At 42.0% G+C, this 18,347-nt stretch overlaps 1 protein-coding gene across 1 annotated transcript; it reads left to right on the top strand.

Annotated features, from left to right (window-relative positions):
- The first annotated feature begins 7,986 nt into the window (after positions 1–7,986).
- piwil1 (piwi-like RNA-mediated gene silencing 1) lies at positions 7,987–17,679 on the top strand. The gene is made up of 20 exons (XM_070833482.1): positions 7,987–8,079; positions 9,531–9,618; positions 10,757–10,885; positions 10,988–11,202; positions 11,432–11,553; positions 11,678–11,758; positions 12,279–12,476; positions 12,616–12,724; positions 12,818–12,944; positions 13,173–13,290; positions 13,829–13,943; positions 14,054–14,241; positions 14,905–14,977; positions 15,153–15,353; positions 16,129–16,232; positions 16,392–16,462; positions 16,555–16,708; positions 16,976–17,101; positions 17,179–17,329; positions 17,563–17,679. The coding sequence occupies exons 1-20, from the start codon at positions 7,987–7,989 to the stop codon at positions 17,677–17,679; spliced, it is 2,580 nt and encodes an 859-aa protein (XP_070689583.1).
- Positions 17,680–18,347: the final 668 nt, after the last annotated feature.

Raw genomic sequence — 18,347 nt, 5'->3', positions numbered from 1 at the left:
GTTTTATTGATCCAACCATCCACCAACATACATTTGCACATGAACACAGAATCATGTTTGAGCAATAGTTAATATGAAGAGCAAAAGATGCAGAACAAATTGGCCAAAATACAATCTCAGAATCCAGCAGCTATTGTCTGACGACTTTGTTGCATTTTGTCGGCTTTTTAAAGTTTTTCTGGTCATACAGATTAGTCAAAATGTTGAAGAGAGGAAAGAGAAAGTCTTGGACCAGATACCTGTTATCCATTACCTGGATATCTGCTGGCCACAGCCAAACATCCACCCTTGTCCCCACAGGCTAAATCGATCAATCAGCCATCAGACAACAGCTGATGGGTTCTGAGATTGATAATGATGTGACGCAGCAGACAAGAGTCCTAATTTCTACAGTCGTGTCGTTTTAGAGAATTTGCTGAAATGACTGATGCACTTATTCTTTTCAACATGATGTGTAAAATCGGTGGTGTAGCCCTTTAAAGAAAACACAGCAATAATACTGAAGGGCCTTGAAATGTTTCACATATCATAATCATCAGGAAAAATAAATCCCTTTCATTCATGTATATGTTGTAAAGATAACTGGCGTATGATCCACATTGTATTCACAATGGGTAAGACCTCCTCTGAATACATCCCTTAAAAGCAGCAAAAATGCTTGATCAGTCAAATACAGCGCATTAAAAATAAAGTTTAGAGGAAGTCTTTGATCTTGATCTCTTCGCGCTTTCCAAGGGGGGAAAGAGAAAGAAGAAAAGAAATCTCCCTGCGAGTAAAATCACACTGTAGGTCACAAACAATTACTGAACAATTTCAGTGAAGAAATACTTAAAGGAGTAGTAGCAGCTATCCAACCCTAACGTACAGCAGGATCCCTGGTGTTTAGATATGGCTTAATTGGTTGTTTTAATATATTAATATTTAATATATACCGTCAAGAACTAACATGTTACAGTTGTTATTGCTGTTACTGAGGGACATGACATCAGCTCCAATGAGAAGCCTGCAGTAGGAGAACCAGTCTTTTCTGATTGGCAGTCGCATAGTTGTATATTTCCCCTCTATCATCAGATCACACGTTACTCGTCTGTGCAACAAGCAAAATATTATGCTGGAGGGAAAATCTATAGACTGTCTCTACAAAATCCACCGAGTCTGAATCATTTCATCCTTTGAGCTGTGAAATGGAGTGAAATGGGGATTCTGCAGCCGGCGGAATTAGGACATATGGAAATGAACGTATCTCTGCGGCAGCCGCAATGTGCTCCATCCGTATCAGACAAAGATGTAGGCACGGCACTCAAGGTCAACACTTTTCATGTAAAGATAATGCTGCTGAGAAGACAATCGGCACTTCTCATTGCATTTAGAGCCAAAGACGGTAATATGACTTCCACTGATCCATAAAATCATTACCAAGAAGCTTTTAACAGGTTCCAAGGACCACGGCTTACTTTTTGAATAAAATATAAACAAGGGAAAATATCAAACCCATTAATCTTTCATTAAGCTCGCCGGATAAAAAAGAATCGCTTAAAGTATCATTCGTTACCATCACTGCGAGTGCAAAAGCCCCCTGCTAACATCAAAGGCTTCTCAAAGAAACAGAGCGGGAGAGAGTCAGTTAGCTGAATTTGGCTGAGAACCAGCTTGTGGTTGGGTTTTAATTTTGACTGACTCATAATGGCACCGACGAGGAAATGGGGACCCGCTCTGTAATGGTTTTTGTGGCATCCAGGCCTTTTTGAGCAAACACTCACATAAACAATGCGCGGCTGTTATTAAAAGAGCCACGGATTCAGGCTGGATGTTGACAAAGGTTGAGAGCTCATCCTCGTCTTGCACAAGTCTTTGTGTCACTGAAAGATCAGAGGCTTCTCATGGCCAAAGACTGGGGAGACTCCATTTCAAATACATGCGCTACACACACACACACACACACACACACACACACACACACACACACACACACACACGTGCACACGCTTGCTGCAGGAGGAAGAATGGTTGGCATGTTTGTGGAACAGCACTCTTTTGGAACAGACGTTTCCTGCTTTGTGTGTTTGGGTGGGGCATCATGGCGCTGCAATTATTTTTGCAAGTCTTTAATGGAGGATCATAAAATAGATTTGAAGATTCATAATATTCGTTGGAATTTCTTCATGAAACTGTGTTATCTTTTTCTGTAGTCGTGGTTCACCTTCACATTCAACATATAGTATGTATTTAAAACTGGCCAGTGACAGACGGAGAGGCCAGCGTTTACCTGACAGAAACACAAGGATGCTCGTGCTGACATCCTGTCTTTCCACGAGCTCTTTTGCTGTCATTTAAAAGCACAAAAACAGGCTGGCAGTAATGCCAAGTAATGACATGCAGTGGATTAAGGTTTTAGCAAAGTGCTGCACTGCTGCTAAGCTAAAAGAACTGATTAAAAAGAACAAAATACACCTACGCAAACGATTTTCCCCATCCTGCATCCCCGTGCTGAGGTACATCACAATACAGTGACACGTTCATTTCCGTCTACAGTACACAAAGCGAGCAGAGAAGCCTTCAATTGACTTCAGAGGTCCAGTATATTACATGAGTTAGTCATGGCTCATACTGAATTAAACATGGGAAGAAGAGTTTCTTTTTATCTACAGCCAAAGTACTAAATCTGACCACTGCAACCGATACTCGCCCACTTCAAACCCTCCCTTTGATAGTAAAAGCGTAGGAGCTTCAAATGTATCAGTTTGTCCTCATTTTTTAATGGGTTTTAGTCGCAAACAGCGGTTGATGTTTGCGGCTGAAAACAAAATTATACAAAGCACCCTTTTCTGCCTTGTTCTCTGCAGAGCCGACGTGTCATAGTTGGGTTTTGGTTAGTCTTTCATATCCGTGTTTATTCTTTGTTTCCTGCACAGGTAGATTTAATCAACCAACAGCAGGGTGACAGTTTCCCTCCAAATCATCTCTGTTAGCCGCAATAATAATTACATTGGACATGAAGAGACGGGCTTTCACGATCTCCCACTGTTCTTTGGAGTTGGATGATAGTTAGATAATGCTCTGTTCACCTCAGAGATGTCACAGACGTGTGTTTTTGGTTGCGCGGGACTCATCTTTGCTGGTGTGGAGTTGTGATATTTTTGGACAAGCAAGGATGAAAGCCCAGGGTCCTGTGGCTAATGAGATACCGAGGCAGTGGGAATGATGGTTTTAATTACTGCCCAGGACTGGTCTAAAGGGGGTGATTGCTGAAGAGCATGCTGAGTGTCCTAGGTTGGGAGTTCAGACCGATGCCAGTCATGCTGTGCCTGGCTGCCTTTGATGCTCACTCCCCTCTGCTTTATTCCCACATTGTGCTTATTAGATTCTTTGCTGCTGATGCTTCACTGCACCTTTGTTCAAACCGATGCTTCGGACAAAGAGAGGCATAACCACAGAGATTTCAACTTCAAAACCCCCAGAAAGTTTCAGTGATGCAGAAGGCAACTTAATCTTTTGTGGAAATTAAATCTTCAGCGCTCCCATTGTGCGGTGGCTCTCTGGCACAGAGGAGATGGACTGTGAGCTCGCTCGGCGGAGACGGAGTGATATTTATTGTTGTTGAATCAAAATGCAGGAGCCCAAGGGTTAGTGTCCAGCCATGTATGTAAACTAAAATGTGTGCTAAAAATAGGAGTTGCATCTGAAATGATGAAAACTGCATTGGGGAAGATTCCTCCCCGCTGTCCGCTCACATTTCAGGGGAAGGAATCTACAGTAGATTCACAGGCAGGCTGTGAGTCCTCTGTCTCCTCGGCTGCTCCCAGCAGGAGGGTGTTGCTACGTGTCTGCTCTCTGTTCCCCTGCAGCCCAGCTGTGGACCAACCCTTGTTGACTTTTCAGAGATCACATGGCATCCTCACTGTGGCTGGCTCCGAGGGGGCTCTGTCTCCGCAGGACTCTCTGGTCTACGGTCAGCACAGGCCTTCTCCTCCTTCTCCTGCAGCCTTTATCCTAAAAAAAAAAAAAACGGGGCTGGGCTGGCTGGTGTTTGAACGTATCAAGCGTATTCATAAGCACGACACTTAAAAAAAACTTTAACACAACAGTCAGATGCTTCCATTACTTCCTCTAATGCAACCTGGCAAATGATTGACAAATGTCCTTTACTTTTTGAAGTCTTTACCCCCTGTCTTTTCTCTATTCAGTGGACGACCCCATGCCTAATGAATGTGCTCTTTTTTTTTTATTTCAGAGGCAAAGGTTTGTGTTATCAAACGAAGAAGAAACAGTATTCACCAAAATAAAAATGGAACGGGATATGTCACACTCAAGCTTGCAGGAAATGTGCAGGAAGAAATAATCATCAGTAAAAAGGCAAATCAACGTGGAATCAGTGCCGTTCGCCGAGCCAACATCACTTATGATATCATAATGCAAAGAATATACTGCATGCAGCGTACGGTAAAACATAAAATAGATGATCACAGTGTTCCATCACAGCAAGAAACACAGTCTTTTGACTGAGATAAAAAATATTATATTCATCAAAATTCACAAGTATAAAAATAAATACTCAATTTATGATGAAGGAAATATGATGACTAACGTTTTCTGTTTACGTTGGAGGTGGAGGTGGTGAACAGCGACTGTATTTAGGATGAGAAAATTCATTAACTTGGAAACAGTAGTTTGATTTATTTTTTATTTTTTTAAACTCCACTTTCAAGCTTTGTGTTTGCTTTGAATTGCATCTCCTCTGATGGATGGAGTTGTCATGGAGATAGGTCAGTTAATGTCATAACTGTCATAACGGCATTGGATGTATCCACTTAATGCTGTCGTACCTTTAAACATATTTTATGTTTCAGATGTACAGTATTCAGTAGCATGGGCAACACTGGTGCTTTGGATGGTACTAGTCTCTCATCAGTCAGCAGGCAGTGGAGGTTATGAGGCCCTGCTGTTACAAGCTGTGTGTTTGGAGTTGTCTAAGTGCTGTGTCAGGCATTAGGTGATGAGTTGAAAGTGTAAAATGTCCAGTAGAGTGACAATGCTGCAGAAAATAAGAGTCTTAATTCTTTAGTTTGTTGCTATTATTGAACCTCAGTGATCATACGGACATGCACCACCAGTAACAAAACCATCTTAATTGTAGATAGAACGTCATTTTGTTTTAGGCTTAACACACTGTGGGCTTGCTTTCACTGCTTATTCTGCATGGGCTTAGAAACCCAATGTCGTGTGTGTGTGTGTGTGTGTTTTTGTGTGTGTGTGTGTGTGTGACGCAGTGGCTGCGTCTTTTAAAGGGGGAACACACTGATGCAGAGCAGATTAGGTCCCACGGCAGGCGAGAGAATAATCTAATTTTCCTAACCCGCTTACTGATATCATGATCCTTATTATTCAGAATCCCCTCTTGTTCTAGTTTTTCCAATCAGGAGTTCAAGCTTAATGGAACCACTGCGACTTAAGTAGAACGGAAGCTCTCGTCACGTTTCGTTTTATAACGTCTGAAACAGGAAGTGAGGTTGAATGCTATGAATATCCTACAAATGCTTTGCCCGAATATAGAAGCATCTTCCTGGTGGTGATGGGGATGGTGACATCCTTGGTTGTGATGATAATAATGTAAGAAGGAAGGGTGTGTGTGTGTGTGTGTGTGTGTGTGTGTGTGTGTTTTGCGAGAGTGCAGCCAGTTTGAAATCCTAACTGTGTTGCATGTTTCCTTTCATCAGCTCTGGCCGCAGTATCTCACAGAGCATGATTAGCGTTAGCGTGGAATCCACGCTGCTGGGGGCTGCAGGGGAAGTTTGAAGCCTGAAGCGCATTCATCAACGTCCCTGGCAGGGTGCACCTTTCTCAGCCTCACACCGCTCAGCTTGCAGCCCTCTCCCCGGCCACATTTTCATCTCTTTCTTTCATTTTTACTCTATTTCAATGGCCTTTGTTGTTTTTTAAGAGATAGCAAGGTTTTTGAAGAAATCCTTTCTTCTTTTTTTTAAAAAAAAATCAAAGCTTTTGCATTACTGGACCGTCAGGTGCATATTGTTCAGCATTTTGACGATGTAATATTACTGTGTGTGTGTGTGTGTTATGTTGGATAGCATCTGTAATCGCTCACATGTTCATAGACATGCGCACCTAAGTGGACGTCTGTGTCTTCTGAGGCTCTCTGTGTGACTTTCCCTTCTTACCCCCACATTCGGGCTCGATGACATCGATGTCCCTGCCTTTTTCTTCTTCTCCCTTCAGTCTTCTTCCAGCAGGTAAACAGTGACTGAAGCAGGTCCTCCCAGAGTGGTCCCTCAGGTCTGAATCTGTAATCACTCTTAGATCTCAGACATGAAAGACTTGCGTACATCTTCCTAAAAATGCCCTCTGAGGTGCCAAGTTCTGTTTCAAATGGGAGGGTGTTGCAGAGAAGAGAGGAAAAGTTTGCAATAATAGCTTGTGATCAGGTAGGCTAACTCTGACAAGTAGTGCATGGCAGGATTTTTTTTTTTTTTTTTGACTTTGACTTTGTAAAAGCATTCTTGATACTTACATGTATGAATCATCACATTTTTCATCATCATTATAAGTTAAACTTGGTGTGAAAGGAAAGGATCAGCTTCATACGCAAAGCCTCTGCCTACATTTATCAAGGCCTCACTCAAGGCCAATCAGCACCCACATCCTCATTTAATTTACCCACCACTGTTTGAACTTGACATAAACCTTTATAATGTGAATGCATCACATTATTTATCACATAGTTTGTCTTAGAATGTTGACAAACTGGAAGTTATACAGAAACTGTTACCGATTATGATCAACGACAAGAAGTCAAGGTGACATTAGGGGTAAATGTTCTTACTATTAGTGCAGGTGTGGCCTCAACAGCTCACAAACTGGACATTTGTCAGTGTGCTGATTTATTAAACAATATGTGTGTGAGTTTGGTTAGAAAGCTCAGTGAGGAAGATGCTGCTGACCCAGTCTGTATATTTACTGCAGGGACTTTGCTGCCATCTAGTGGTTCAACCAGATACCGCACTGTTTGCAGAAGAAGACACACCAGCACTGGGTTAAACGAATCACTGCGCTTTAAAAAATAGTTCTCAGGCTTTTATGAATTGTTATTTCAGCCAGCCGTCGTGCATGTCTTCATCAGATTGATTCTGAATAAGTGCACATGTACGAGACAACGACGCCTTATGTAAACAGAGGAAGTGTTTGAGGAGAGTAAAAAAAAATAAATTTGCAGAGCGTATTAATCTTCTCAGTGAAGAGGCCCGTAATTAACTTCACGCTTTTTCTCCAATTTCTTTTTAATATCAAGGTTTCTGCGAGTTCAGCGTTTTTCATTGTGCACTCAGTTACAACAAACTTCTAATGTGAGTATGTCTGTTACAGTTTATGCACCGAATGTTTGCACTGACATTAAGTCGCATGAATGAATCTGATTTCTTCACCAATCTTAGATTTAATCGGATTTTTAGCAGCCAGTGAGCAACATTAGCTCCATCCATCAACTAGCGGTAGTTGGCCAGCAAACCAGTCTACAAACACAACATGTAAATGGTGTTTAGTTTAAGAAATTTAAAATGTATTATGTGAGTTTGTTATCATGTCAAAGAAAGGTGTTTAGTTGGTGGTAACTTTTTTTTTTTTTTTTTAGCATGTCGTGTTAAGCTAGCTTGACATTGACCTAGCGTCAATGCTAACGCTAGCTTGCTGAACTCCCTTCTCTCTATTAGCAGGGCGCATTTAAAGCTTTCATGTATAACTTAATTTGTGTATAATTCATAGTAAGCGTTAGATTATTTAGTTAGATTATTTTGATGGCTTCACGTTAAACTTTGGTCAGAGGAATTGGAACAGTTTGGTGGCCTCCTGATGTTTTTCAGTCTAAGCTAATTCTACGGATAACTCCAGCCATCGTGTCCTGAATGTTTCTGTAGTTACAATTTCTGTGATGGATGAATATTCTCTTTAATAGTTATAACATTTCGAGGCTGTCCGAAAATGACTGGACGGGCACGAGCGAGATCACGAGGAAGGGCACGCGGTCAAGAGACCGCCGCCACTGGAGCGGTAAGAGCAGCTTCTACTGGACACGTGCCTCCACATCACTGCGGCCATGACAGTTTACATGCATGTCATACCATCTCTCTCACATCAAAGCACACAGGAAGCAATTACCAATGCCTTTAGATGTGCGATAAAACTGGAGGAATGCAAAAAAAAAAACTAAGCAATAAAGTTCAGTATGGTTTGATTTTGTTTCCTTAGTTGTTACTAAGCAAACGGCACATTATAAATGAACTAAAGGACATCTTTGCCTCACTTACTTGTCTCTCTAGTACTAAAACTTGGTAAGCAACTCATTGTTGGCACAAATGCGCCACATGATTTCAAACACATCACCTCATTTAAAGCATTTTTGCAGCTTAGATTGAAACACAGATGCTCAAACCCGAGACCTTAACTTTTTATTTGCTGCTGGTAAGAATATTTTAACATAAATAATGTCAGAGAAACACAGCAGAGAGCGAAAAGTGTGCCAACCAGCTCTCTACAGTCTTTACAGTTTACACAGCGGTGAAGATAACAGAAGTGCTCACGTCTGGCAGAGATAATAAATCTGATTTCATTGATGTAAAGATGTCGGAAACGATGCATCGCAAGTTCATCCCAAATTGTATCCAGTACACACTTTAATCAGGCTATTGCATCATGAACTTTTGTGCCGGTGCACTGTTGCACATTGGTGAATCTTATCTTATCTGTTTTTATTGATCTCCTTGAGTGAGTGAATTATTTAAGATCTTGTTCAGGTACGCTGTCATTAAATATCATTCAAAAAAAACATTTACTTCTAGTGGAAACCTTGTCATTGTGTAGATGTTTTTGGCTCTATTTCTGCAGGATTTGAAAAGTATCTGAGATTGTTACAATCCAAATTAACTGGAGAGTAATGCAGCCTAATTTTGGTTGTGGTGCTCGCCAATGAAACATCAAATCTAAATAATTGTCGCTGATGCTGAGGATGGTCCACACAGCTCAGTGTTACCATGAGAGGTGCTCTTTACAGAAGAATATGTGTTATTTCAAATCACACTCAAGGCAATCATTACCACACCTCAGGAGTTAAATATTTATGAAACTTTTTCAGAGGCAAGAAGTGCTAGTTTCATTGGATCTTGTGGTTTTGATGTAAAATCGTTGGGACAAGACACTAAGTACATGTGCATAGTATCCAGTTATCTTGATACATCAATACAAGATTAATGCTTTAATTCCCCTTAGAGGAAGCTTGAGTGTGGAAATGCAAGGAAGGACACACCACTTGATTAGTAATCTTTTGTGCGAAATGCAAATGGACAGTTGAAGTTTAGTATATTCAGCTCAGTTTGACCAGTGCCCTTGGTCATGCACACTGTTGAAGTCATTGGCAAGGTGCCAAAATCGGTCAACAAAACTGCCGTTTTTCCATCGAAGAGAATGGACTGTATGCCTCATTGCCACATCTCCAACTTTCTTCTTTCCTGAAGAGCCAGGCTCGAGAGCCTGCACCAGTGGCTGCCCCACCCTCAGAGGCAGAGCTGGTGGGTAGAGGGAGGCAGAAGGGTGCTCCAGGACCCTTTTCTGAAGAAGGTATAGTCAAACAAAGTCATGATAAAGTTGTTTCTTATGTCAAATGATCTTTGCTGTTCCTTATGTTTTGAAAGTCTCTGCAGAAATGTAAGTCAAACCATGCATCCATTGTCTATACCGCTTATCTTGTGGTACTCTGCCTCCTGACATTGGGCAGGAGGCGGAGCACACCTTGGACTGGTCGCCAGTCAATCACAGGGCCAACACATAGACAGATAACCATTCACACTCACACCTACGGGCTACTTAGAGTCACCAGTTAACCTAACCCGCATGTCTTTGGACTTTGGAAGGAAACTGCAGAACCTGGAGAAAACCCACGCAAGCACAGCGAAAGCATGCAAACTCTACTCAGAAAGTTCAAACCACAAGCCTGTCAGCCAGCGGATTTGAACCCAGGACCTTCATACCGTGAGGCTGCCCTAAATCAAATCAGGAAATCATAAAACAAAAAACCATTGGATAGACACACACTGGACTTGAGGAGTATGCATTCCTCCTGCACTGCAGTGATAAATTTTACTTGCTAATCCCTAAAACATTTCCTGTTTCTAATGTTTGTTCTCAGGACTGTGAAGTAGGCGATCTAATCTTGTTCTCATACAGCCTGTTGTATTTGTACGCCTCTGCGCTGGTGATAGTCGTGGCAGGAGGCACTATATTTTTCTGTCCGACCCATCCTCGTGAGTGTGATATCTCAGGAACACCTGGAGAGACTTTATTCAAGCTTGGCACAAATGTCCTCATGGACTCAAGGATAAACTGATAAGACCTCACAAAACACGTTTTTGGCCATGACTTCGTTCACTCATTATGACTAAATTTCACACAAATGCCTGGTAGAATAAAATGATCAAATTATGGCATTTTATGCCTAAAAGGGCAACTTACCTGTGGCAGCATATTGTTCTGCAAAACATTATTATTAATTTTTCTGGCCAGAATTCAGCACCATAACTGAGGACCAGTGGGGGAGATGATAATTCACAATTGGTTGTATCTGAATTGATGACACTAATCTTGGGTCTGGACAGACAGATGTAAATTGCAGCTTGACTGGTTCTAGTTAAGCTTTACTTTTGCATCACAAAAACTAGAATGCAAGCTAGTCTTAACCATATTAATTTGTTTTTATCAGCTGTTCGACAGATTTCAGGCGGATTTCAGCAGGTAAAGCTGGGAGAAAGAGGTGGACGCCGCCGAGATTTCAACGATTCAGGGATTAATACCAGGCAGGCCATGGAGCATGTTAAGGAATCAAAATGTGGTCAGTCATCATTCCAAACTGACGTACACCAACATTCAGTAAATATACATTTGGTGGAGAGCATTATATATCACTCCCTCCTTTGTGTGCGTACTTCCTCAGGAACAAGTGGTGCTGTGATTCCTCTGACGGCGAACTACTTCCGCATCCTGTCCCGCCCTCAGTGGGTTCTGTATCAGTACCATGTGGACTACAAACCACAAATGGAGTCGCGTCGCCTGAGATCTGCCCTCCTCTTCCATCACGAGGAAGTGCTCGGCTCAGCGCGGAGCTTTGATGGAGCTCTGCTTTTTCTGCCTCACAAATTGCACAACAAGGTAATCTGATGATTCTAAAATCAAACATTTAGAGGAACTAACAAAATTAAGGCAACAACTGTTTTTTTTGTTTGTTTTTTAACTAATGAATGAAGAGTTTACATATTACTATACATATTAATTTTTACCTATTTTATTTGAAGGTTCTATCATAACTTAATTTAATTTTGCTCTCCCCAGACAAGTGTAGGTTTCCTTCCTTGTCCTGTAATGTCTAATTTGTGTTTAGGAGACTGTGCTCCACAGCGAGACGAGGAATGGAGAGAAGGTTCAGATAACAGTCACTCTGACAAATGAACTGCCACCAACATCTCCAGTGTGCATCCAATTTTACAACATCATGTTCAGAAGGTAGATTTTCCAAGTCTCTCTTTTTTTCTCTCCATCACATTTGATTGCATAAGGTTTGATACTAGAACAATTCACTGCAGCATTTTGGAAATTTCCGATCAATGGTGTTTTCTCATTTCTTCAGGATCTTGAGAATTCTTAACATGCAGCAGATTGGACGCAACTATTACAACCCCAATGATCCACTCGACGTCCCACAACACAAGTATCTGCATTTTCCTCACTATTTCCTTTTATACAGCTCTATCAAGCTTCTCAAATAAGAAACCTGATAATAGGGGTATATATAAACAGAAAGATTTTCTCAGTTCATTCCACCATTCTTTTAAATACTCCCTCGGGATTAGAGAACTTCACATCCCAGAGAGGACACGGTGGATTCACTCTTTTTCAGCTGTTTCTCATCATTTATGTATACCTTTCCCTAAAGTGGGAACTAGTCAGTGCAGTCGGATGGCTCTATATAGGTATATTTTTGATTGGTTTAATTAGAGTAATCTCCTTTTTTTGTCAACGTGGACTGTATAAGAAATGAAGTGTATAAAACCTGATGGTTTGCTTTTGGTGTAAAATAAGATGCTGGACTATAGTATCTTATTTTAGTAAAGGTGAAGTAAATGTTTTATCTTGATTGCTTGTCCCAATAGACAGGTTTAAACCCAGTGAGCAGCTGTAGCTGAGTTCAGTAGGAGTTCAGTTCGATGAGCCTGTCCTGTCTATCCTAGGCTGACCATCTGGCCAGGCTACGCCACCACCATCTTGCAGTACGAGTCGTCCATCATGTTGTGTATTGATGTGAGCCACAAGGTGCTGCGTAGTGAGACGGTGCTTGACTTTATGGCCAACCTGAGGCAGCAATGTGGAAGTCAGCGCTTCCCTGACATCTGCGCTAAGGAGCTTATTGGACTCATCGTCCTCACTAAGTATGAGCCACATTTCACACACACATTCTTGAGTTATTAGGTCTTGCATCTTTTCTAATACAGGGCTTGGAGGTGCTGTTTATCAGCCAAACAATTGCATCTGTTTCAGTGCACCTCTGTGTATGTACTCCCACTTTAGGTACAACAACAAAACCTACAGGATTGATGACATTGCATGGGATCACACCCCCAACAACACATTCAAGAGGGGAGACACTGACATTTCCTTCAAGAACTATTACAAGACGGTAGATGTCATGTACTCAACACAAGTATTGGTGTAACTAGGACAATAATTGATATCAATAATTATTAATCATATTCATACTTTCTGTTCTAAGCAATATGGCCTGGACATCACTGATGGTAACCAGGTGCTGCTGATCAGCCATGTGAAGAGGATGGGTCCAAGTGGAGGTCCTCCTCCTGGCCCTGCCATGCTTGTTCCAGAGCTGTGCTACCTTACAGGTATCCTGTTCTCCAGTGTGTTAGTCTTTCCTGATTCCTTTCCTTCTGATCACAAGACTACAGGCAAAAGCATAAAAGTGCAGACGGGCCTAAAATCTTATGTGATTATTGGTGACAGCAGTTGAATGCTGCTAAAAGTCTCTGTGCTCAGATGTGCTCCGTGGTTAACTGTAAGCATTGAGTGAAATTTGTCATAAACTTTAAGTGGAATCTCATTGTGTTGGACAGGCTTGACTGACAAGATGCGAGCCGACATGAACATCATGAAGGGTTTGACCAGCCACACCAGACTGACCCCAGAGCAGAGGGACGGACGCCTCAACAGATTTGTCACTAACATTCAGAAGTGGGTGATAATCAATGTGTCATCAATCTGATCAGTGAACCATGTTTTATCAGTGTACTTGTGGTCAAGAGTTTCATAGTCATAAATTGGTGCTTGCAGCATTTGATGAACTGATATTTGGCCACACTAGATGTGCATTGCAGCAGTTCATGGCCAGCCTGCAGAGTAGGTTTAATCAACACATGGGTGGGTAGATGTGATTTCAAGCCTTAGCAAATCCTAATTAGTCCCAATTGGCTCCTTCTTGACAATGGAGAAGTTGTAAACATCACAAATGATATTAAATGTTAACATTGACCCCCATCACAACAGTGCTTCCCTGCCTGCTTCTTAAAAAGATTAACACAAATGTATAGATAAGTTACACTATTCAATCACTTGTCAGTAAACCGTTCTTTAGAAGTTATCGTCATCTCATCACAGTTTGTGTAATTAGTCTGTGCATATGCACAGAAGTTAAAATACATTTTTTTCCTGTCAACATCTTCAGGCAGCATAATCCGAGGCTTTGGTTTAAATCCTACAATTTATTTCATAGGAATGCTGACGCACAGTTGGAGTTGGATAAGTGGGGACTCAACTTCGATAAGACACTCCTAAATCTGACTGGCAGAGTCCTCCCAGCGGAGAGGATTTTCCAGGGATCAAGATCGGTATAATATGCTTGTGGTTATATAAATGTGTTGTTTTTTTTTTTTATTCATTAAATTGATTTATTCATGTGATCTTAATTGAGAGATTAACATAATATTTTGTTACCTAGTATACGTACGATCCCATGACAGTTGAGTGGTCCCGAGAAATGCGAGGGGTTCCTCTGATCAGCTGCTGTCCGCTGAGTAACTGGCTCATGTTTCACACCCGTCGTAACCACAACGAAGCTCAGGCCCTCCTGCAAACCCTCAGCAAAGTCTCAGGGCCACTTGGTATTCGCATACAGAGAGCCATCGTGTGAGTTCTAGCATAACCTCAACGTGCATCCTACAATCAAAAATCCTATTTTGTGATGGAAGGAGGTGATTGCAACTTTAAAGAGTGAAATTATTTATGACTGGTGCCTGAAATCCCTGAATTTAGAGGGTTGGTGTTTTTTTTTTTTTTTTTTCTCCCCAATTACATTTAATTGCACTGGTGTTTATTAGGTACATCTAGCGAAAACGAATACAGTCTAATATATATGTTGTACTTTTTAGAGAAGTGTCAGTTCAACTTTATATATGGTTATATTCAGTTTTGGTCACATTGCCCAGCATGATTGCGTGGTTATGGTTGGGGATGCACTGATCTGACTCTTTCAGTCCAGATACTGAGTCCAATACTTGGTTTTGGTCCTCAGCCAATTTTGATGGTCCTCTTCAAAGTGAACTTTACTAAAAGCTTAGAAAGCCTGTCCAGAGTAGCATGGAGATGTTTCTGTTCAGACGGATGATCACAGCCAGTACTGGTGTGCTGCCGACACATGACGTAGTACACTAGTATACACTCGTAGACATAGAATTGAATAGTTTGGTTCGTTGATCAGCGCTATTGTCAGAGATCCCTGATCCAGCTGTTTGAGTCGCTATCTGTGCATCCCCAGTTCACTTAATAATTGTAACCTGGTCCTTTACTCAGGATCGAGTATGAGGATCATCAGGAATCTCTCCTCAGAGCGCTGCAGCACAACATTGGACCTGATACACAGATGGTTAGTGACTCTATACATAATTCACAAACATTGAGGGGCTGGTCACCTTCACAACTTGTGACATGTCACGTGAACCATTAAAAAGCTTTAACGTTTGCATGCTGTGTTTTGGGGCATAGAGATGTGCCCCGTTAACACAGCAGTATGAGACCTTAGTGTGGCTTGTGTCTGTTAGGTGGTGGTGGTCCTGTCCAGCAAGAGAAAGGACAAGTACGACAGCGTCAAGAAGTACCTTTGTGTGGACTGCCCCACTCCCAGCCAGTGTGTGGTGGCCTACACCCTCAGCCGGCCTCAGGCACTCATGACTGTGGCTACCAAGATTGCACTACAGATGGCTTGCAAGATAGGAGGAGAGCTCTGGAGTGTGGAAATCCCTGTAAGTCATGCTCACACTAATGAATGAATGAATTAATTACATTGAAGAAATTGAAGTTGAAGGTGTGTTATGGGAAACCAAGAACCATGTAGTTCTCCAGTAGACTTGCTGACACTGCTGACTGCACTGCCTGAAGAGAGAGAATCTAATTTTCGGAAATATGAAAAAACGACTTCAGAGAGACGCAGACAGACGAGTCTACAATATTGTTGAAGGATATATCCAAACTGACTTGGCAGTAAAAGCAGGTTGAACACATAAAGACACATGCTAGGGTCTAAAATCGCTTATCACAGTGTAAAAGTGAACCACCACATCACATGGCGACAGTAAAATTAGACACTGACAACTTTCATCTGGCTTTGTGTCATACTATGTGGGTCTTAGATGTAACGTTGAATGAACAATGTTTGAATGTCTTCCTCTGTATCGCCTGCGCCCAGAGCTCCCAGCTCTTTGTCTGCATCTTGCGGATAGCTGGCTCTAGAGCTGCAGTGGGAATGAATAACTGACTTAACAGGAAAATCCTATCTTGAGTGAGTTATTCAAATAACACCACTCCTAGAGCTGGCATCACTATTACACACGCCCTGGGCACGACTATTAAAGGATGTCCCCAAGGTCGCGGTCGGTGCATGTGTTCTGTAACTTAGTGAAATTGAACATGTGTGTGTCTTAGGCAGGGGAGGCAGATGGTGCATTAGTTTCCATGATTGTTTGTGACCGAACTGGAACATAACATACTGCTCCTAACTTGTTCCACCTCTCTGTGCAGCTCAAACAGCTGATGATCGTGGGCATCGACTGCTACCATGACATCTCTGCTGGGAAAAGGTCCATTGGAGCTCTAGTGGCCAGTCTGAACCAGGGCATGAGCAGGTTAGTTTGTGCTGGCACGGTTTCTTTCCATACTGTTCCGTGGTCTGCAATACATAGTGACAGTTTGACTTAAAGAGATTTTTAGAAAAGGTACCTATTTCTGTTTTCAGTGCCATAGTACAATCGGTACATTGTGTGATGTTTCTGATCTTTGACAAGGTGGTTCTCAAAGTGTGTGCTGCAGCACAGAGGTCAGGAAATCATGGACTCACTGAAGATGGCCTTAAGTGGCAAGTCGCTCTCCCAACTTTAACAAACTTTACAAACTGTTCTCTAATACCACTCTCAGCACAACTGCCATAACTTTGTATTTGCTTTGCAGCTGCACTGAAAGACTACCTGAAGTTCAACAACTGCCTTCCTTCACGCATCATTGTGTACCGAGATGGAGTGGGAGACGGCCAGCTGCACAGCGTGGTCAACTATGAGGTTTCACAAATCATGGACTCGATCAAGTCCATGGGGCACGACTACATGTGCGTGTGTTTTTTTTGTTTTTTTTTTGGCTTGGTTTGTGAAACCATCAATGTTCTGAGGACATAGTGTATTCTGTATTAGTCTCTTTCCTGTCTGTCCTCTGATTTGCCTATTAATATTGACTGTGGTTTGCATGTATCCTCCTTTGCACCACTCACACATCAGTTGCTGAGTGGGGGAGCTCACACACACACACGCCACAAGAGCTTGAACAAAAATATTATACTGCAAGTTTTTGATGGCTCCTCTCTGTCCGCCTGCCATAGACCAAAGTTGACTGTGGTGGTGGTGAAGAAGCGCGTCAGCAGCAGGTTCTTCTCCCACTTCCATGGCAAGGTGTCCAACCCTCCCCCAGGCACTGTCGTTGACTCGGAGGTCACCCGTCCAGAGTGGTATGTTTAACTGTTCAGCATCTATTCATGGGTTCAGTAAGTTGGAGTTGTTAAGTGTTGCAGCCTTTGTTTGCCAGGTATGACTTCTACATCGTGAGCCAGTCTGTCCGTGGAGGTGGAAGCGTCTCACCAACCCACTACAATGTTGTGTACGACACCAGCGGACTGAAGCCCGATCACATGCAGCGGCTCACCTACAAGCTGTGCCACATGTACTACAACTGGCAGGTAGGCTGGCTCTGAAATCACTACCCCAGTAAGTTTAATTCCTCCTTTCTCAACTGGTCTGGACAAACATGTGCAGTGTGTGAACATCATGACTGCAGCTGCACTGAAAATGTCTTCCTGGTGCTCCTTTTAATAAGAATCAAGTGATCAGAGCCAACATTTGCCGTAGGAGCATAGTAATAATGGTCAAACATATCTATCTATCTTTCTTTCTTTCTTTCTTTCTGCTTCAGGGGACCATCAGAGTGCCTGCTCCCTGCCAGTACGCCCACAAGCTGGCTTACCTGGTGGGCCAGAGCATTCACAGGGAGCCCAATGTGAAACTGGACGACTTCCTCTTCTACCTATAAGGAGAACAAGATGAGCCATTTGCTGGGCTCTGACTCTTAAGTTACCTGGTAAAGAACTGTGTGGATTTAAACCTTCAGTTAGAAAAGTTCTCTTTACTTTAAATGCATGTGTATTGAGTTTTGATGATACGTAGAGTTTGGATTTCTAGCATCAGACTCAAACAGCCCTGTGTATTGAGTTACGCAGTACAAGAAGTTCGCATTACTTATATTGAAGTCTAATGCAAAGACAAAGCCACAATTCAAGGTCAAAGGCAGGTTGAAATGATACACTTGGGGTTTGCATCATTGAAGAAACGTCACAAGAAACTTGATCTGAGTTAATTCACGTAGTCTCTGAAATGAGAAATATTTATATGCCTTTTGATTAAAGAAACGTATCTAAGCTAACCTTATTTTTCATAGGGGAACCTAAAATCTTTCTGTTTGTTATACAAGTGAGCCTCCCAGTGATTAGTTTATGGCAATGACTGCCCTCCATAGTTGGGATTTAACATATGGTGAACCGTAGTATTAAGCGTCATACTGGCCAACACCTCGGTCCTGTTGCTGTTGTTGTTGTGTTCCAAATGGTTCTAATAAACATTTGTTGGTGTGGTATATGTCAGCTCTGCCTTTTTAAATGAAATCACACCAAGCAAACATTACAAAATATCAAATTTATTTAG

Source organism: Pempheris klunzingeri, chromosome 7, assembly GCF_042242105.1.
Source record: "Pempheris klunzingeri isolate RE-2024b chromosome 7, fPemKlu1.hap1, whole genome shotgun sequence".
Lineage (NCBI taxonomy): Eukaryota > Metazoa > Chordata > Actinopteri > Acropomatiformes > Pempheridae > Pempheris > Pempheris klunzingeri.
The sequence above is the reverse complement of the archived record's forward strand: the minus strand, read 5'-3'. Positions and strand labels throughout refer to the sequence as shown.

Excerpts from the sequence above, each read along its gene's own strand:
- piwil1 (XM_070833482.1), top strand. The coding sequence starts at position 7,987 with ATGACTGGACGGGCACGAGCGAGATCACGAGGAAGGGCACGCGGTCAA. Across the intron at positions 10,886-10,987 it reads TGTTAAGGAATCAAAATGTG|GAACAAGTGGTGCTGTGATT; the intron begins GTCAGTCATCAT and ends GTACTTCCTCAG. Across the intron at positions 13,944-14,053 it reads TTTTCCAGGGATCAAGATCG|TATACGTACGATCCCATGAC; the intron begins GTATAATATGCT and ends TTTGTTACCTAG.